General features: G+C 29.1%; 1 protein-coding gene across 4 annotated transcripts in view; it reads left to right on the top strand.

Annotated features, from left to right (window-relative positions):
- The first annotated feature begins 215 nt into the window (after positions 1 to 215).
- Positions 216 to 22,099, top strand: part of LOC107444228 (hatching enzyme 1.2) — a 30,491-nt gene continuing 8,607 nt past the window's right edge. For 3 of the 4 annotated variants that reach the window (XM_043041758.2, XM_021145379.3, XM_021145378.3), the window contains exons 1-6: positions 406 to 636; positions 1,613 to 1,658; positions 3,370 to 3,417; positions 15,134 to 15,222; positions 15,312 to 15,387; positions 16,678 to 16,795. In XM_043041758.2, coding sequence (XP_042897692.1) covers positions 472 to 636; positions 1,613 to 1,658; positions 3,370 to 3,417; positions 15,134 to 15,222; positions 15,312 to 15,387; positions 16,678 to 16,795 — 542 coding nt within the window. In that variant the 5' untranslated portion in view covers positions 406 to 471. The other variant, XM_043041757.2, reaches the window with a different exon arrangement.

The following is a 22,099-nucleotide window of genomic DNA, read 5'->3' as shown; positions in this document are numbered from 1 at the left end:
AGTTTGGGAAACACTGGGCTAGATGAATGGGCCGTAGACCCCTTTGCCTTCCCCCCTTCCCTGCACACTACAACTTAAATATAAAAACAAGCGTGCAGATGAACAACAGGATGGGTCTATCAGGGCAGATTTCAGCAAAATGATCGATTTACTTAATACTCATTATCATAAACTTGATTTTTCAGTGTCGAACATCAGGTGTTCTTATCACTTATCAGTCACATAGTGGTCGAGTGCAATCCTTTTCGGCACTGTCAAAAAATGAGAAATCACCGATTCGAAAGGATAGGCCAGACAAAAAATTTCTGATGCTGGAAATTAAATCATTAAGTCAAGTTGATTAACAACAGGGAAAGTGATTAATTATAGGGGACTTATGAAAGAAGGTATAAATAAAGTGACCTGTTTCTTTGTGGTTACTTCTTCTTCCATATCTATTTTGTTTTGTTAGCAACCCATTGTTTTTACGAAATGCGTTTTCTCAGTGTCCTGGTGCCCTTGATGGTTTTGGATTGCGTCCTTGCTGAGTTCGTCAAAGATGATTTGCAAAATGTAGGAAATGATTTGAGGTTAGGAAAGTTTCTCAAGTTAGGTCTCCCAGATGATTCGTATAAAGAGGACTTTTTCAACAGAAAAGTAAGATTCTTAAAATGTATCATAATCTTTTTTTCATCTTTATAGAAAAGACAAAGCCAGAAAGTAGGGAAATAAGGAACACATAGTAAAGTAAAAAGCATGCAAAATCTGCATAGCAATTATTGTTCTAATTTGAAACTTAGTCTTCATCGATATTTTTAGTCTTTATAGATATTTGTAGAAAATATTGGAAAAATTTCTACTTAGCCGAAAGCAATACAAAAAGATGGTGTCTGTTTGCAAAAAGCCGGATTAATCAATTGATCTACAACGTATTCATTCAGATGAATAATAGAATATTCCTTTTGAACGTAAACTTACTATTCTTTTTTTTTTTTAAATACAACCACTTTTTACGTCACTGCAGCGTGAAAATTAGAGCACTATTGGATAGAGATTTTAAATTTGTACGTTTTTGGCAACAAATTTTTTTTTCTAATGGCAATAAATAACAATTAAAGTAAAGATAATTCTTTAAAAAGAAAATTAAAAAAAACTTATTTGCACTAAAAAGCATCCCCACGTGATTATCAATTCTTTAATAAGCATATAAAGGTTTGAATTGTTAATTTGGCGTGGTGGGGGAAATTATCGTAATTTAAATTAATAAAAAATTGATCAAACACACAGCATAAATTTTGCTACCTCAGGGAATGTTTTAATTTGAAATAGATTATTATTATTATTATTTTTTTGGTTAAAAAGTTTCTTTTTGCATTTATAAAGAATAACATTATGTATTCGAATTTGAAATGTGTAGATATTGTTTACAAAGGGAATAAAGAAGTTCCGGCTATTAATCTTATCCTTTAAAAAGTTTCACACATAAATTATTAATTCCATTCCTGGGGAGTGTCCAAAAGTATCCTCATCAAATGTGCTAATACTTAAAAGATTTATGAATTTTTTTTAACTCGTTGGATTTATGGAATGTTAAGATTTTAATCATTGCATTTTTTTTTCTTCTCCTTTCTAGGATCATAATATTGCAAAAACCGAAAACGAAAGCGAAGAAGATTTAGGTGAGATACATTTATTTATTTACACTGAGTTTAAAATCTTGATTTATATTGATCATTAAACTAATACCTAAAATACAAATCATATGTAATTACCTAAATCTGAATCTATTTAATAATATTACTCTTTCCTGTATTTACTCATTTGTGCTTAAGCGTCGTCATTTCAGAACAAGTTCTCATTTTTTTCTCAAATAATAAATAGTGGTTGTAAATATTAAGTAAAATTAGATGCATAATATATTATCGAGTATGTATATAGACGTATAGTAGATTATATTCGCCACAGGCCACACGGCGACAAGAAATCAGTCGCCCAGTTTTTTCGTCAAAAATTCTCCACGTGTGCATTATCTTATTTTTTTTTAATAACTATAGATTTATTATGAATATTTTTATAGTATTCCGAAAATTTCTTTATTTCATTTCTGTTTTTTAAAATACCACGCCTCCTTTTTTTCTTAATTATTTTCCTGGCTTCCTAATTTGTATGTAATTATTTCCTTTGTTATGGTCGTATAGTATGTTATAATCTAATGCCTGACTGGGTTTGAATATCTATTACCTAAATTTGTTTATAGGTTAATATTAAGGGAAGATTTATTACAATGTTATTTTATAATAAATCTCTCCTTATTAGTGAATTATTATAGAAAGAGAATTATTATAAATTTTTTATAGTATTCTGAAAATGATTTTATTTCATTTTCGTTTCTTAAGATTTTTCTTCCTTTTAGAAATGAGTCTTTTATCGTTTATATCACGTTTTGAGAAATTCTTCAAAAGTTATAATTTAGTTATATTATATCAACAGTTTTTTTTAATCCTTTAAAATATTATACTTTTTGAGAAAGTGGTCACATGTCTTGAAAAGTTACAATCGCTGCATTTCTTGTTTCATTATTAACTCTCTTATAGTAGTAACTTGATTTCAATATTAACTAACTTAGACGTGTTCAAAATTAAGATGACTTTCACATTTCGCCGATAACTCCAGAACTATCAATTTAAATGAAACTAGACATTAAGATATGAGGTAATACCCACAAAATCATATTTCAACAGTACAGTAATTTTAAATCGAATCGATTAAAAATTTAGGAAGCTATATCGCGTTACTTTGTTTTAAAAAGCTATATTTAGATTTTCAAAAAATTATCAAATGAAAAAAGAGAGCTGAATTTCAGTATTTTACATATTCTAAAACATAAAATCGTTCGGAAAAGTCTTCTTTTATGAGACATCATGCTGCAAAGGGGCGCGAAAACTGCATTTGTCTCCGGGTTCTGTGAACCCTACCTACGCTTCTGGTTATCATTAGATATTTTTGGAATCTTCGCAAAATATTAATTAAAAAACCATGTACGCAAATTAATATTTAAATAATTATTAAAGACGCGATGTTGTTTGTAACCTCAAAATGTTAATGAATCTCAATATTGATTGATCAGAGATTGAAGACGTTTGTCTTTTTGTTCGCTATCTTCTAAAATTTTGTTTTTATGACACATAATATGCATGCTTTATAAACTTCAAATTGTTAGAAATATTAAAAAAAAATGTATAATATATATATTATGTACCAAGATAAGCTCGCTATAATTTTTTTGAGAAACACAGATTTTAATAAAAACTTTGAATTATTTTCAGGGTTCAATGATATGTTTACAATTTGTGTTCGATTGTGACAAAAATAATTTTTGTTTTTTTACAGGTCTTCCATTGACTCCTGACGACTTTACTGCTGGACAGATCTTAAAAGGTTTTATAATTTCTGTTCTTTTACAGATAAAATTTAAAATTAGTGGAATTAATTTTTATTTCTGCAATTTATATGATAAAATTTTCAGATGGCTTCTGAATACTTTGAAATTTTATTTCTCATTTTCGAAAAAAAAAAACCACAAAATTTTCGCACTTTGGCAATTTTTTTTTTTTTAAATACCAATAGTTTTTGATAATTACAAATGTTTTGAAACTATATATAACGAGATTGTTTTTGTGCTGTGATTGTGTTTGTTTGCTGTGATTGTTTTTGTCAATTTTACTAAATTTTTTTTGTTGCTTTTTTTCGAGACCATTTTTTCTCTATTAGAATTATATTATAATTGTTTATTTGCTTTCAGCCGGAAACTTTAAAGTCTGCTTTTTTTCCAGCTTTTCTTAAATTTGTTTCTTTTTTCTATTAGTAAAAAAATCTGAAAATAGAAATTCAGATTAAAAATACAAGGAATCTTTTGCAATCGAGTAACTTGCACGTTCTAACTAAATAGAGCGTTTAAATCTACGCTGTGAAAAAAAAAAATTTATGGCCAAAATTATCAGGATATGGTACAATTAACTGTGTTTCTGCCTTTATGGCAATGCCAAAAAGCCCGCTAATTTTTACCGAATAGGTTTTGATAAAATTAGCGTTCCATAATGCGAAAATGTGGTAATTTTATCATGATACCTTAAAGCATGGCATAAAAATAATTCATTCGGTCAACTTTTATTTCTCAGTCTTGTATTTTTACTAAATACAGTAGGGGTGCACAACCTTTTTCAGTGACGGGCCACATGCACAGCAGATTGACCAATCAAGGGCCGCATGCCAAAGTGTTTAGACCGACATATTGAAAGCTATTGTTGGTGGTGATTGTTATATAAACATCATTGTTTTTATAACACTAAATTCTTTTTGTCGGTTAACCTTGTAATCTCTTTGCAGAAAATACAATACTTTAAAACGTTTAAAATTAGAAAATGCAAAACTGATTACTTAAGAAGGAAAACAGAATTCGAAAATCAGAATCAATCTATCGGAAAAAATTTAGATAAATTGAAATAATTAAAAAACTATGGAGAAATTTAAATTTTTTTTATCACATTACAAAATACAAAAGTTCATTTAAACATAAATTTTAACGTTAATTTTTTTTTTCATAGAATTAAATTTCAAATAAATAAATATTCTAGTCATTAATATAAATTCAAGTTAAATACTTTGATTTAAATAAAGTTTATAGGGTTAAAAATGATTAAAACTAAAACTTAACCCCTTAAGTGGAAAATAAGACTTAGCATTTATTAGAGAATGTACTTTATCTTTCAGACATTTTTATTTTAAATTAATAATAAGAGGCTAAGAGAGGGAAGAAAAAGAAAGAAGAAAACACATTAAGTTTTAAGGAACTATATTCCTTAATAATAAAAAACTATTAAGATACTTGTTTACAACTTTTTATGACGAATATATTTTTAACATGACACTTACTATTTACAATTAATACACAATCAATTAACAATCAATAAAATTTACATTACTTTTCGAAACTTATCTTGATTAAATTTTTTATACAGTTAAAATTTAATGATATACAAATCATTTCCCAGCATATAATCATAAATGATATAAAATGCTCCAAGAAGATAGAAAATGGTTTAAAAAATTTCTTATATTAAATTTGAATATTGTGATAATTTTATATACTTGATCATGTGATATTTTTTGAGCCATTAAATGAAAATGTAATGATTGTATTTAAAGACTACTCTGTAATTTTGAACAGGCCAAATTCATTCTGGAAAACAGTCTTTCCACAAAAGCTGTTGTTGTGGGTAGTATTAAGCTTAGAGCAAATAACATAATCAGTTTTGGAATTTGTCCTAGATGGTGTTCTTCCTTTCTGGGTTTTTAAATCGCGGAAATACAAATAGCGATGCGTTATTTTTTAATTGCTTGAATAAGAATTGCTATGTGTAATTTTTTAATTGCTTGAATACGAATTGCCATGTATGATTTTTAAATTGCGTAAATAATAAACTCGATGCTTGCTTTTCAAATCGCGTGAATACGAATCGTGTGGCTTTTTAATTGCAAAGGACTACTCACAACACTTGATTTTTAAAATGCATGAATATGTTTCGCGATATATGGTTTTTAAAACGCGTGCGAGAAAAGTAGCAACGGATGATATTTTAAACGCCAGAACACGAATCGCGATATGTGATTTTAAATCCCGTAAATACGAAACGCGATGGATTATTTTTAAATCTCGTTAATGTTAATACGAAATGCGATGCGCAATTTTCAGATAGCGTAAATACAAATTACGATGTATGACTTTTAAATTACATGTGACAACAAAAAGAATAGGTTCGATGTGTGTTGTTAAACTTGCACGTGTTCATGGGACTAACGAATTATGCCGTGTTTTGAATTATTTTTTTTGCAAAACGGACCGCGTTTAATATAAACACATCTCGTTTTTTTTTCCTGGGAAGGTGTTGATTTGGCTAAGATACGTAATTACTTTTTAAGTTACGAAAAAAAATTAAAACTGAATCGAATTTCACGAGTTGTAATATTGTGTGAAAATATCAGGTATATTCTAAATCACAAATAAAAATGCAGCAATAACGGGAAAGAAGAAAAAACACGTTCGAAAAACCTCTTAAAAAATGCGTGTTAAAATCGGTACAACGCAAATGATAAAATCGGCACAAACAGAGCACGTAAAAAATAATTATTTTAATGCGCGATTCAAAACTCGCTTGCTGTCAAACCATAGTATTAAAAATATCATAATCTTTTTAAATCACGGGGAAAACGTAATAACTACTAAAACAATAACCAAAATACTTTTATATTTCAGATGAAATTGGAGTAAATAAAGTCCATCAAAATTTTATGTAATTTAAATGCGGGATTTGAAATTAAAATGTCGCAATAGCGTATAAAAAATATCGGTACTTTCAAAACCTTGTAGAAATGTGTAGCAATAATTTCTAAAATAACGATTGAAAAATAATTTGATTTGCGATAAAATCGTTACAAATAAGCCATGTCAAAAAATGGTTATCTAAATGAGCGATTCTTTACTCGCGATTCGTAATAATATCGTGCTAAAATATCGAAGTTTTAAAAACCGGGCGGAAATGTGCAGCAATAACTGTTGAAGAAAGGATCTAAAGTCATTTAGATTTTCCATGAAGTTTGCACAAATAAAGCGTTTCATAACTTTCAAAAATCGCTGTTTCAGAAACTACTTGAAAATGGGTAGCAATAATTACCGAAAAGTCATTGGAATCGGCACGTACGAAAAGCGTCAAAAGTGGTAATTAAAATTCGTAAATCGTAATAATGATGTATTAAAAATATTGGGATTTTTAAAACTATGCTGAAATCCGTAGCGTTAAACATCGAAAAACTACGTTGATTGAGATTGGGTGCGTCAAAAACTTAAAACTGTAAATTTAAATTACCGAATTTTTTTTATTATTTTTCAAAAACAAATATTTAATTTTTTTTTCATTTTGTTCAGATTGCGGCCGCGGGCCGCACATCGAGGGTTGGCGGGCCGCAGGTTGAGCACCCCTAAAATACAGTAATAAGAACTATAATATTGTAAATCAGAATTTTCGGCAAGCTGCTACAATGTGAACGGAAAAATTTATAAATTATTGGTTATAAACCATACTACCATATATTTCGGTTTTATGAACCATAATTATGTTGTTTGTTTTTTTTTTTCGATTTTTTTCATTACCAGAAATGCTATTAATATACAGTTCGGTAATTTTACCAGAATTTTTCTCTCCGTCTATATAAGAGCTATATCACTGTTAACTAATCAGGAATTAGTCATATTTACATCGCTCTCGGTATTAAAGTCAAAAAGAATTTTAATGTCAATTTCAATTATGATTCCTTTCTGGATATCAATAGAGTTGCAATCGCAATACAAGTTTCCTACAAGCAGAATTTATTCTCAAATATAATTTATTGCCAATCAAAATTTCGACAAATTTTTGAGTGTGCTTAAAAATGTAAACTAAAGCTTTGCATCTGAGGACTACTAGTTAAAGTTGTTTCCTAAATTTGCAAATAAAAAAAAATTGACCCTCTAATCATCAATCGCAATTCCGACCCCTTTCCAAAAAAAAAACTTATGAATTAATTTTGCAATAAAGCTGCAATCACAACCGTAAAGCCACACTATGTCTTTAGAAAGTGGTGCTCCTCCTTTTTATCGTTGTCGTTATAGGCATGACGAAAATAAAATTGTTTTATTTTTTATTTAACTATATTAGAAAAATGCTGTTTTTAAAATTTTTGCTTTATTTCATTATTTTTTAAATACTGGTGGATACTCATTGGATAAAGCGCTCGCCTTCCAATAAAGTGAGTCGGGTTCGAATCCCAGCGATGATTGTTCGGTACGAATTCTGCTACCGGCTCTCATCGACTGCAGTGCTGACGTTAAATATCCTCAGTGGTTAAATATCCTCTAATTGTGGGACGTTTTCGTGTATTTCGTGTTTATTTCCCCTCCATGTAACGCTACTGCGGGATTAGTTCCATCAAAAAGTCCTCCTCGATGGCAAATATCTGTCAATGCTTGATTCACTAGTTCCCTTGTCTTCTGAATTGGGTTCAAAATTGCAAGGTTACAGAGTCGAAAACTCAGATTCGGGTCGGCTGTCCGACGTCAGTTATGAAATGAAAAATAAAATACTGAAACGATATTTGAAAACATAAAATAAATGTTACTAACATATAAAAGAATAAATTTAAACCACACATAACAAAAGCAAGTGATTATATGTTATCAAATCGATTTTTATCTTTCCTTTACACGCATCAAATGGATTTTGCGTGTAATTTATTGAGCGTTTAAAGAATTGAAAGCCTTTTCCTATTTTTAAATGCTACAAAATTGATGTAAAACAATGAGCTAAGTTATATACATTTCCAGGGCCGAATTAAGACCTCTTGAGGCCTTAAGCACTGAAAATAATTTGGTGCCCCTCCTCTCTCTAACAATTAAAAATATATCTGGTATTAAGTCACGTGGTCCCGCAGTGGACTGATCGTTAAGACACGGTTCGCAGCAGATCACCGAAGTCAAGCATCACTGGCTACGGTCAGTCTGCGGGAGGGTGACCACTTGGATCAGTCTGCGTAGGGACCGAGGGTGTGCGGTATTGGTCCTCGTTAAACTGTGCTACCGTAAAGTGGCCGACTTCGCGCGCAGGTCGTCGGGCTACCGAAGCGGGGGTGCCATCCCCTCCGCAGAGGATCAAAATTGTGATGGCATGTCTTCGGATCATCCTCCGGGATGTTTCCCAGACCCTCGCCAATAGCCCATTGTGCAGCTCTAGTGCGACGTAAATTAACAACAACAACAATTAAGTCACGTGTTCATTCAAAATATAAAATCAAAATTTTTTGTAAAAACGAATATTTATTCAAATTAAATCCAAAAAAATAATAATATAATCAATTGAAAACTTTTTAATTAATATTAAAAAAATAACTTATGTTTGTGTGTATGTACAATGTACAAAAAAGCAAACACTTTGAATAACTTATGATCGAAAGTTTGAACTTTTATATACTGAGACTCAAAATACTTTAAATTGGAAAAACAGACGCGTACTTTTTCTAAAATAAGCATACCTTTTTTTCAATTGATTCGAATTCTTGACTCTAGAAATAAGTAGCCATGTCTCGAGAATTTTTCAAACGAACTAAAAAATTTTAGCACACAATAATAAAATTCATTTACCTAAAAATAGTTCCTTGTCAAAAATAATTTTTAAGAAGTATTAATCATTCTATATTATTTTATTTATTAAGAGAATAGTCGAACGAACTTTAAATTGAAAATTTAACAAATGTCATTTTAAATGACAAAATACAAAATTTAATGTGTACTAAATCAATCAAATAAAGCTGAATTATTCAATTTTAAAAAAGTTATATGTTTAACATTTAATTTCTCAAGAACTACTCGACAGATTTTGTTCAAATTTTGTATTTTACCATTTAAATTAATATTCTTTAAAATTACATAAAAATTTGTATATTTTTAAATTTAAAATTGTTCCGACTATTAATAATAAATAATTTTTAAAAAAACTATTTTTGACTGGGAATTATTTTTAGGTTAATGAATTTTATTATGAGGTGCAAAAATTTTTCAATTCGTTTCAAAAATTTTTCAATTTGTTTCAACAACAACATATATATATGTAGGTAGAGGAAGCACGTTTGCCTGATTTCATAACTTAAAAAATTATTTTCTGCACCAACTAATTAGCATATTTTAAGTTTGGCCCTCAAGCCATTTAGATTAAGATCTAGTAAGTTAAAATCCGATCATTAAATCAAGAGTTATTCAGGTTTTTTAATGTTTTATATTTTGCGCACTGTATATAATACAACATAACTTTTTCAAATAATAATGCTTTTCATTATTCCTTTTTCCTTATTAAACCTAATATATAAATAATGATAGAAAGAGAAATGAGGGGAAAAAATAGTGATCAGTAATTTTATAAATGCAATCTTAAATGATCCTATAAAATCTGGATTAAAAATCAGAAATGAACTTATTTCATAATAACAACTCACTCTAGATTGCATCTGTGGTAAACAGAACTAATTATCTAATAGAATTATTACTATTTTGTTTTACATTTTGGACATTCTCGTAGTTAGTTGACCTATCAAAATCAAAGCTACAGAAGAGCTTAGGAGCAATAAATAACTATCAATTAAATCTTAATTTGACTAATAAAAAATTGACCTTTTAGAAAAAATGATAGAAATCACTTAAAACTACTACATTAAACCTGTACTTAAAATTCTCATAAGTGATAGCTGTAACTTTGGTCTGAAAAAGCTGTTACAGTAAGTAAACACTCTGTCCTCAATAAGTAAATAAATGCATAAACAAAATACTTTAAATAACTATAAATTCAATGATCAGATTTTCATTTACAAATTCAGAATATTCGTGTTTTTATAATACAAAACAAAAACATAAATATAGCAACAATGAATGTAATATAAAAACTAAACTTAAATAAAAATCAGTAGAAAATAACAAACCATCATTTTTAATTTATTCACTTTTTTTTGTGTTACGATATTTTTTATTCCTGTATGCATACGCGTACATAATACCACATAAGTATTATAGAAAATAATTTTAGGGTTGGAAATATATAATCCTTAGAAACATAAACAGAAGTATTGTATGTAATTTTATTAAACCAACATTTATCTTAAACCAACTAAAATCTACTTTGCCTACTGAAATTTTATGCACTAAATATTTTACATATTCTTTACAACATTTAAAGACAAATTCGTAAAATAAATCGAAATAAAATTTGTGTATTGTTACCTAAAATTTTAATTCGAATAACAATTTTAATTGTAACGTCATAGAATGAAATTTATTTCGATAAGATCAATCATTAAAAAAATTTAATTTCTTCTTAAAACGTATGATACGGCATCCCCTCTTAAAAAATATGTCACATTGTATTTTTAACAAAAACTTGAAATTTGTTTTTATTACTTTTGATTATTATTGTGTAATAGAATGCTTAAAATGTAAAAAAAAAAATTATATAATTTTTATTAATTGTAATTTTATTTTTACATTTAAGTTTAATTAATTTTCTATTATTCAAATATAATAATGCTTTAGGAAAATTAAACTCCTCACTTTTATTGATTTAGACAAAATCAATTTTGATCGATAAATAATAATTATTGATAAAATTATTTGAAGGGTTTAGCTACTACCTGAAGCAACATCAGCTTTACACTATTACAGCATGCATTCAAGAGCAATAATTTAGAATAATGATTTAGTAGAAAAAACTTTTTCTGTGCATTCATGTAGGATTCAGTGCATTCACGTTCTGTATATTCACGTACGATTTAAGTAATGGGGTTGTATAAATACGGGAAATTAGTTACTGATTGTAGCATAAATAATGTTATTGGTTAAGAATTATGTCAATCAAGAAACTTTTCTTTTCCTAGACCTCCCACTTTCTTCAATCTTATAAGTCACCATTTATTTGTATATCCCCCCCCCCCCCTCGAAAGGAAGACAATTTGAATTTTCTGAGATACGCACCCTTTTTTCTTTTGAAAAAAAAGAAGGGGGGAATGAGTCACCTATAGGATGCTTAAAGATATCTGAGATGAAAGGATGTTCTCAGTCTGTAGTAAATCAATTGGTTACACTTGTCTTGTCCTTAAAGTGGTTCTTCTCCGAAAATTTAGCTTTGTATTCTAACACATACGTTGGTGACAATCACGGTGGTCCTTTTCAGGAACCTTCGAATTCATGAAGTTGAATGCTGGCAATATACAGCTTTTGTTGTTTTACAGTGGGATTGTTTGTTATAAGGCAGAAAGCAAGATCAGGTTAAATTGAACCACGTTTCCCAGCAGTTTGTTACTTATAAAATAACAGGAACAACAATATTTTTCCCACTCGTTTATGCAAAATGACCAATTTTTATTTTAAGAAAAAGTTAAATGGACAATGGAAATACCTTAATTAATTATTTATTTATTTCAATCTGATATACACACGAACTACAAGTAAAAATTAAGCACAACTATTAAATTTATTTTTAGTGACAGAAATAATATTTTTATATTCAAAATATTTACATGTTCAAATTATCATCATAATAAAAGTTGATGAAATTACACACATATATTGTATATATATATAATCATTATCATTAAGGATTTTCCTTATTAGTTATTAAACATATTTTTAAATTTAATTAATAAAAATATCTTTCTTAAATTTGCTATTTATTTTTAATTTGAAATTTTCTTATTTCTTAATTCGTACTTTTCTTATTTCTTAATATTAATTTTTACAAATTTCATTATAAGATGAACAAAATATAGTTTACTTGCACTAAACCCAATTCAATGATTGAAAATTTGATTTTATTACTTCTTATTTCTTACATTTGATTTCAAAGTTAGTTTTAATGGGTACTCTTCTTAACGTATTTTTCACGTCAACGAACATCTGGTTTACATTGTGAATTTACTCATCGTTTGTGCTCAAATTTTATAACGTTTGTATTTATACATGACCCTAAGGACTAAGGAACCTATAATTCTTTCCTTATTCAAAAACTAGCTGCTTGCATTCAGATTACGTAGTATATATATTAAATCTTAAAATCTAATTTCGATATTCGATATATATAGATGGAAAAAAAATCATAAGTGATGCGAAATGTATGGTCATATATTTTGCAAATTTAACTTCTCCTCCACAAAGAAATTTCGAAAAATGATACTTAAACATTTCTTAATTTAGTGAATAAAAAAAATTATTTGACGTAAATTTTTGAAATAAAATGTTGCAACACAACCTTTACGTAATTTGATGACTTCTTTTCCAGTTGCAATAAGAATATAATCAAAAATATAGTATAAGCAAGTATTTAATATAGTATAAACAAAAACATGCATAACATAGTTTTTTTTTTCACATCAAAAATCAAATTTTTTACATCATCAAAATTTTGTAAATCAAATTTTTTTTTCATAAAAAAATCTAATTGCCGAAGTATTAACTTGCTACAACTGCGAAAAATATTCTGTAAACATGAATCGTAGCAGTATGTTATAGAATCATTGTAATGGATAAATAGAGCTTTTATCGCATAGAAATTCACTACCTAATTTCATTATAAGACCAAAAATTTTTAATCTTTCCTTCTTCTTTCGTTTTTTTTTTATTATGTGAAATTTCGTACTTAGGAATGGTTGTTATCTACTCTTAAAAAGGAAGCTCAAAATAATAAATTTATAATCAATGCTTTAAGAATTTTTTTTTTTTTTTTTTACTGCTAACATTTAGTTAGGCTTTGTGGTGCCCCCCTATCCTCTGGTGCCCTAAGCACGTGCTTAGTGTGCTTAATGGTAAATCCGGCCTTGTACATTTCTTAATTATACAGATAGACATGCTTCTTAAATTAAAGTGGTTCGGGCGAAATCAATAATTTTTTTTCTATTTCTTCAGCTGTAGACTCTCTTCTCTAACCTATTAATTGTGAAAAAAACTTTCCTCTCCCTTGTCCAGTGGGGGGGGGGGGCTAAGGACGGCAAATTATGTATTTTCTCTATTTTCCTTAGAGGGGATATATTTCTGCACCATCTCCACGCCTGCAGATCACATAATTTAGATTTCAGTGATAAGATTATAGTCCGCGTCTGCACGTGTGGTTTCAAAGGTCTGAAAATCAACACCAAAGGGCTACTAGTAGTCATATTTATGTATCCTGTGGGTTGCGGTAATTCAACCGTAGTGTCCGATGTCATCAGAAAAACTCCACCCAAATCCGAATTTCAAGGAAAGTGGTGTATGCATTTAAGCCACTATGTTTTTCGCGACTTTGTCAGCTATGGTAAAAAGTGATTCTAATGATTGCGTATATGTAAAAGAAAACCATTCACTTAAAGCAAATATTATAGGAAATGATCAAATAGTATGATGATCTTCAAATTATCTCGGAATAATTACAATTTTAGAACGAAATGAACCTGACTGCGGAACTTTTGATTTACATTTTTTTTAAAATTATGTATATAAAAGAAAAAAGTGTGTCTAAGAGAGATAATGCATAGAACCAGAACGCTTAACTTTTTGTGCATCAGCATGATGATGTTGCACAAGGCTAACATACCGCAATCAAGCAATATTCTCCTGTACTACCCCCTCCGCAGTGGCGGATCCAGCGGCCCCCCTAAAAAAAACAATTTGAAAAATCAAATAAAAATAATAATTTTTTTCGTAGTTTGCAAATGAAATAAAATATTTTAAAAATTATTTAAGGGGGCATATACACCTAGATAGGTCGGAAAAATCAATTCCCCCCCCCCCATCTAATTATGTTCTTGACTGTTTCAAGAATCATAATCCAAAAGATTAAAACGAAATTCATCATAGTTTCATTGTAAACATTAATAATGCTGAAGAGCTCCAAGCGTCATTCATTGACATATTTGCCAACGTTTCTAAAAAACGCATTACATTTATTATTTAAGGATTTTGAATACTTGAATTATTTATGTATTGTTCATTATGAAAAAATAAATGAAAAGACTAGCATTAAAAACCTAAGTTTTTTTTTTTTCAAAAAAATTTTTTTTTTTATAAAAAATATTAATTGTGTGTGTGTGTGTGTGGGGAAGGTCTGAGTCTATGACCCCAAAGGAAAAATTTCTGGATCCGCTCCTGCCCCTCCGGGGGGCGTAATAAACTTATCACCACATTATTTACATAATTACATAATTACTTATATTAGCACATTTGACACGAATTAGCACTAATATAATTACTTACATTAGCACATTTGGCACTAATTAGCACTGATATAATTACTTATATTAGCACATTTGGCACTAACTAGCACTAATATAATTACTTATATTAGCACATTTGGCACTAATTAGCACTGATATAATTACTTATATTAGTGATTACAAAACAATGCTAGTAGAGGCGGTGGTTAATTAAGCAAGCATCACTGATACGGTATTTATATAAAATAAAAAAATTTCGATATATTTTTTCCGTGATTCTCAGAATGCCGAGTAAAAAAAAATTATATTATCTAAGTTTTATTACTATTTATAATTTTTTTAGATGAAGATTTCGCCCCCAAATTAAATTCTGATCCAATCCATACATCCGGGCATTTCGAAGGAGACATCAAGGATCCTAAACTCATACAAGTGAGAGTTACAGTTATTATTCTATTGACTTTTTTAGCCTTTATTAATTAAAATAGCTTTTCTTCATTATTTCTTCGTTTTCTTTTAAGGGTCGAAATGCTATTCGGGACAATCGGATGAAATGGCCCCGGGGTGAAATTCCTTACATTATTTCTGGTGTATTTGGTAAGTGAAATAAGTTTGGTACTAAACCTTTGCCTCACTTCACAGATTTCTTTTAAAGAATCTCGTCAGTTTTTAGTACAGACAATTCAAAACTTAACTTTTCTGGTAATAAAAAGTTTGGGTAATTTTCGTAATTACCAAACTGTTATTTAATTAAATAAAAGTTTTGTTAATTTTCGATTGTCCGGGAGCAGGTAAATATATAATTTTTTAACTTTCTCCTATTTTATTAAAAAATTTTTTGTGAATATCCATTTTTTTTTGTTGAAAACATCCATTTTGTTTAGTGTTTAAAAAAAGAAAAAAAAATAGTAAAGAAAAGTGGGTGGAGGTCTACATTTTATCGGTTACTTTACACTTACGCCCGGCTATCCGAAAAGTACAAAAAAATGTTAAGTTCTCTAAAAGCTTCATACTATAAACTATTTTCCAACACACATTCGAATCCCAGGGGGTTGCTGATTAAGAATTCTGCTCCTGACTTGCACCAACCACTGTGCTGACATAAAAATATCTTAAGTGGTAGAGGGATCCTGGGTTAGAATCCCCTTGTCGCCGGGCTTGCCGTTGAAGGTTTTCGTGGTTTTCCTCTTCATGTAACTCAAATGCGGGTTAGTTCCAACAAAAAATCTCACACGAAGGCTAGTTTGCCCTAGGGCTTGATCCAGGTATTCATTTGTCTTCTGGGTAGGCTCAAAGTTACAGAGTTGAACAGTGATTGTCATAAACTCGGAATTGTCAGTTTGTTCAAAGCGGGTTATTAAGTAAAATAAAGACTTAAGAGCAAAATTTTGATAAACAATTAAAATTTGAATGTCCTCTTAAAAATTGTAGACCTTAATTTTCGAAAATGTAATTAAAAAACACTTGATTAAAAAAAAAAAAAACGCAGACACAGATTCATAGTGTAGACTTAGTAAAATAAAACTTCAAAATCAATTCAATATTGAAACAATAATGAAGATCAAACTCATAGGGTAAAAATTCGAATCTAGAATGAATAAACAAAACGAATTTTACGGTTTCAAAAAAATTTTAATATTATTACTTTTTTTTCAGAATTTAATTTTCATGTCATATTCCCCCTAAGAAAGTTAGGCGCCCTACTGATCTTTACGTCATTTTTTTTTATTTTATTTAAGTACCTTATATTTGAAACATTAACGAACTAAACACTATTTTAATGTTCACCCTCACTTGTATTTTTACGTTTTAATCATGGCTGGAATTTAAATAGTTGAAATGAAATAATGCGTGTCTTATTCGAGACTTTTATTTGTTTCAAAACAGGCCCAAAGGAACGAAGCATAATAGCCAGAGCTATCGACGAATACCACAGGCAAACATGCATTCGCTTTCTTCCCCGAACCAATGAAGAAGATTTTGTTCTTATTACAAGAAAACAAGGGTAAGGTCTTATTTTGTGAGATATTTATTAATTTATGCAAAACAGAAAATTTCACGAGAAATTTAATCGAAGTAAACATTAAAGTTATATTTAATTAAAAATGTATCATAATTCACAACATAGAGTAGTGTCATATTCAAGAAGCTACGGGAATAATTACTTTTTTTTAAAAAAATTTTTTTGGGGTATATTTTTACATTTAAATTGTATTTATTATGTTAGGATTAATATATCCTCTTAACAAACAAATATGTTACAGCAGTGTTTCCCAAACTTATGACGTTTGTGTACCATTTCTAAATTTTTCATAACGCTGTGTACCACTAATAAAAAAAAATTAATGTATTTTTTACTGTAGAAAAATTGCACTAAAGTTAAAAATCACATCTGGTTGTTGACACCACTAATTATAAACTGTTAACTCTGCAAAAATAGCCAATAGAGAAATACGTAATCGTAAATTTTCATGGCTAGCTTTGTTTTAAAATTTTTGTTTTTGAAATTTTCGTTTGTTGCAAGATATTTCGCATAAGGACGCGTACCCCCGCTAAACTGTTCCCTTACTCCTGGGGGTACGCGTACAACACTTTGGGAAACACTGTGTTACAGAAAAGAACGATATTTATTTCACTGTAATTTAAGTACATAAAAATGTTCGACGGCAAAAAATATATAATTTGTATACAACAAAAAAAAAAAACAATTCCTATATTTATTTCTTCTTCACACATGAAACGATTTTTAAGTGGCTGAGATAGTTGGCTCATTAAAATTAATTGTGCTGAGTATTAGAATTATGAATCTATTACAATGCTAAAAATAATAATCACAAATCGAGCATAACTATGCTTTAGTAATTAATTTATGGATTAAATACATTGATTTTATTTAGCAAAGTTTTGGAATTAAAGTTCTAGTTACACCAAATGCAAATACATGGGGCCGGAATAGCGTGATTGGTAGGGCACTGGGCTCATGTGCAAGAGGTCGTGGGTTCAATCCCTGCCGGTCGAAGAGTCCCATTGTAGTAAATGGTGACTGATGCACGTTAAATCTGTCGAATCACAAACTCCTCCATGTTCCCATAACAAATCATACCTCTGGGGGTACTGATCCAGTAGTTTCCTTGTCTTCTGGATTGGTTCAAAGTTACAAGGCTACGGAGTTGAACAATAGCCTTAAACCCAGAATTTTGTCGGCTGTTCAAGGACGGTTATAAGAAAAAAAATGCAAATACACCAGTTTTTAAATACGTATTCGAAATGTATTTCTATATAAACTATTTAACCCTTTGACGCAGAATTTTCATTAAATTTATTTTTCATACTTTTTTCATTATTTTGAATTAATTCAGGTCAAAGTAATTAAACCAATTTTATATTTAACATTTTAATACTTTAATAAAATCTTCTTAACATGATTTATTTCCTAACAATAATTTTTCTAATTTGCACTTTTATGCATTTTCTGGGATTGAAGCGAAACAATTATCCATCATTGAAGTTTCTTTAATTTACTAACTAAATTAATTATTGATAAACAATTGAATATGAATGAGAAAAAATTTCAAACTACTATTTTGTGATTTTAAATTTTTGTACAAATATAATTCCGATAATTTAACAGAAATATTTAGTAACTAGTAGTACTTAGTCTTTTGTCACTCAGAAATACCAAAGTATATTTTTGCTTGTAATTAGAACGTCAGGAAAAAAAAATTTAAAATTTCCAATTTCAACGAAGAAAAAGGGTTAAAAAAAAAGGACCATCTTGAATAATTTTTGATCTAATTATCGGATCTTTAAGTTCTAGGACTAAATCTTAATGATTTGAGGGGGTGACTACAAATATACTGATTAATAAGTGCAGACGATGTTTTAAGTTACGAAATCAGACACAAAAACGTACTTTTTTCTGAAAAAACATACCTTTCTTCGACGGATGCGGATTTCTGACTCCTAATTATTGGGGATATCTGGGTTCTTGATAGTTTGATCAGGAGAGTGGTTCAAAATTTAGACCCCCTAATTGTTAATTTTATTACTTGCGCATTTCGCTGTATCGAAGCGAATTGAAAAAGTTTTGCACACAATTATAAAGTTTGTTTTTCCAGAGCTAATTTCGTGGAAATTTTTTTTTTTATTTTTGGAATTGTAAGATCTATAATTTTTTACATTATTTTGAGGAATGTAATTTTACGTGGCAAAAAGAAAAAATTTCAGTGGAATAGGTCGAGTAGGTCCAGAGAAATAGAATTTCAAAAAAGTCAGATATTTTAAAATGCGAATTCTCAGGAACTATTCGACCGATTTTGCTCGAACTTTGTATCTTGCTAAATAAAATTACATTCCTTAAAATTATGAAAAAAATTGTCTGCCTTGCATTCCAAAATTGTTTGGATCATTATTAAATAAAATAATAAATATTTACTAAAATTTATTTTTGGCATTGAATTATTTTTGGATAAGCGAATTTTATAATTGTGTGCAAAAATGTTAACAGGTAGTCAACTTAAACAGTTGTAGAGATATAGCGAAATACGTAGAAAGTAAAATTAACAAAGGGGTCCAAACTTTAGGGCGCTTTCCTGGCCAAACTATCGGGACCCTATTTTCCAGATTGCGGCTACCCCCTAAATGTTAGGGGTCAGAAATCCGGATCCGTCGGAAGAAAAGGTAGTCGGGAGCAGTGGCATGCCAGCCGGGGGGGCAGAAGGGGCAGTCGCCCCCTCTGAAATTTTAGTGAGGGGGCAAACAATATATTTCGCCCCTCCTGAAATTTAAACATTCGAGAAAATAAAATCAAGTTAAATTCCGAGTAAAAAATAGTCAAAAAATAAAATTTTAGAAAAAAGTAACTTTTTAGTTGAACTTCGTAGCTATTTTCCAAGTAAAAAACCTAATTTTCCTCTAAAATTAAAGTAAGAGGTTATAATAAATATGAAGGCAAGAAATAAATTTAGGTAAAATTGGTAATTTTAGGAAAAAAAAATTTTTTTTTTCAATTTTGAAGCTATTTTTCAAAAAGAAAACCTTATTGTCTTCTGAAATTTAATAAAAGGGCCTATATTGCGTTTCGCCCCTTCTGAAATTTAGACATTCACAAAAATAAAGTCAATTTAAATTAGTAAACTTAAAGGAAGAAAAAAACTTTTTTCAACTTTGAAGCGATTTTCTAAGAAAAAAACTTTATTTAATTCTGAAATTTAAATGAAGGGTGAGTAATGTACTTCGCCCCTCTTGAAATTTTGCCATTCGTGATAATAATGTCAAGTTAAATTGATAACTTTAGAAAAAAATAACCATTTCTTTTTCAACTTTAAGGTTATTTTCGAAATCAAAAATTACTTATTTTACTGTGAATTTAAATTGAGGGGGCGAATAACGTGCTTCGCCCCTTCTGAAATTTAACCATTCTTGAAAACATAGTTAAGTTCAATTGGTAATTTCAGAAGACAAAAAAGAACTTTTTCTCAACTTTGAAGTTTTTATTAAAAAAATGTAAGAAAAAAAACACTATTTTCTTTTGAAATTCAATTGAGGGGGCGAATAGTGTGCTTCGCCCCTTCTAAAATTAAGCCATTCGTGAAAATAAAATTAAGTTGGTAATTTGGAAGAAAAAAAAAAACATTTTTTTTTGTCTTAAATTTAATTGAAGAGGCGAATAGTGGACTTAGCCCTTTATAAAATTTAGATATTCGTGAGAATGAAGTCAAGTTCAATTGGTAACTTTAGAAAAAAAGATCCATTTCTTTTTCTACTTCAAAGCTATTTTCGAAATTAAAAACTTTATTTTACTGTGAATTGAAATTGAGGGGGCGAATAATGTGCTTCACCCCTTCTGAAATTTTGCCATTCGTGAAAATAAAGTTAAGTTAAATTGGCAATTTTAGAAAGAAAAAAAAGAACCCTTTTTCAACTTTAGTTGTTTTTTTTTTTTTTTTTTTTTTTAAAGCACTATTTTCTTCTGAAGTTTAATTGAGTGATATTTAGACATTAGACCCCTTTTGATATTTAGACATTCATGAGAATGAAGTCAAGTTAAATTGATAACTTTAGGAAAAAAGCACTATTTTTTCCCCTTTAAAGTTATTTTCTAAGTAAAATACTTTATTTACCTCTGAAATTCAATTGAAGGGTGAAAAATGTTCCTCGCCCCTTCTGAAATTTAGCCATTCGTGAAAATAATGTCATTGATAACTTTAGAAAAAAAGCCCTATTTTTTTTTTCTACTTTAAAGTTATTTTCGAAATCAAAAACTTTATTTTACTGGGAATTTAAATTAAGGGAGCGAAAAATGTGCTTCGCCCCTTCTGAAATTTAGCCTTTCGTGAAAATAAAGTTAAATTCGTAATTTTAGAAAAACAAAATTTCAACTTTAAAGTTTTTTTTAAAAAAAATTTTTTTCCTCTGAAATTTAATTGAGGGGGCGAATAGTGTTCTTAGCCACTTCTGAAATTCGGAAATTCGTGAGAATGAAGTCAAGTTAAATTGGTAACTTTTGAAAAAAAGTACTGTTTTTTTTTCTACTTTAAAGCTATTTTTGAAATTAAAACTTTTATTTTCCTCTGAAATTTGATTGAAAGGCGAATAATTTGCTTTACCCTTATTGAAATTTAAACATTCGTGAAAATAAAATTAAGTTAAATTGGTAATTTCAGAAAAAAAAAAACTGTCTAAAAAACTTTCTTAAGACAAAGACTTTTTTTTCACGTATAACTTTCTATATAATTAAGAGAAAATCTCATCCTAACTTCATCTCTTTTGCCCTTCCCTGGCGGAAAGAGTAATAAAATGCAACCTTCACTGATAAAAATTGGTTTCAAAGCCACCCCTGACTTTCAACAATTTCCTTTCCACCCACTTTGGCATATAATTCTGGTGGCCAAACCCCCCACAAAGACAGTTATTTGACTCCTCAAAAACAGCCACCTCATGTTACACACTTTGGTAAAAGTACTTTGCTTCTTAAATTTTCATTTTTATGGCCTTTTGCTCCTTTGACCTCTTTTTAAAATGTCAGATATCCACAGAAACATATCTTATTTGGATATCTCTTCGTAAATCGTCTCAAACAAGCAATTATCTAGATTTTCTGAGAAAACAGGTGTTTTAAGCTTTTAAGGGATCTAAACTGGGGAGGACTTGTTGTGATGAGACATTTCTTAGACTAACGTAAATAAACGCTCTCTGTTTAAAAAATTTTTTAGCTCTTTTAATTACATAATTTAAGTTATCAATTTCAAAAGAAAGCATATTTTTTTATTTTGTTTAATTGTTTTAAATTATTTGGTTGTTTTTTTTT

The sequence above is a fragment of the Parasteatoda tepidariorum genome, chromosome 3 (assembly GCF_043381705.1).
Source record: "Parasteatoda tepidariorum isolate YZ-2023 chromosome 3, CAS_Ptep_4.0, whole genome shotgun sequence".
Taxonomy (NCBI): Eukaryota; Metazoa; Arthropoda; class Arachnida; order Araneae; family Theridiidae; genus Parasteatoda; species Parasteatoda tepidariorum.
Note: the sequence above shows the minus strand (reverse complement) of the source record. Positions and strands in the feature narration are given on the sequence as shown.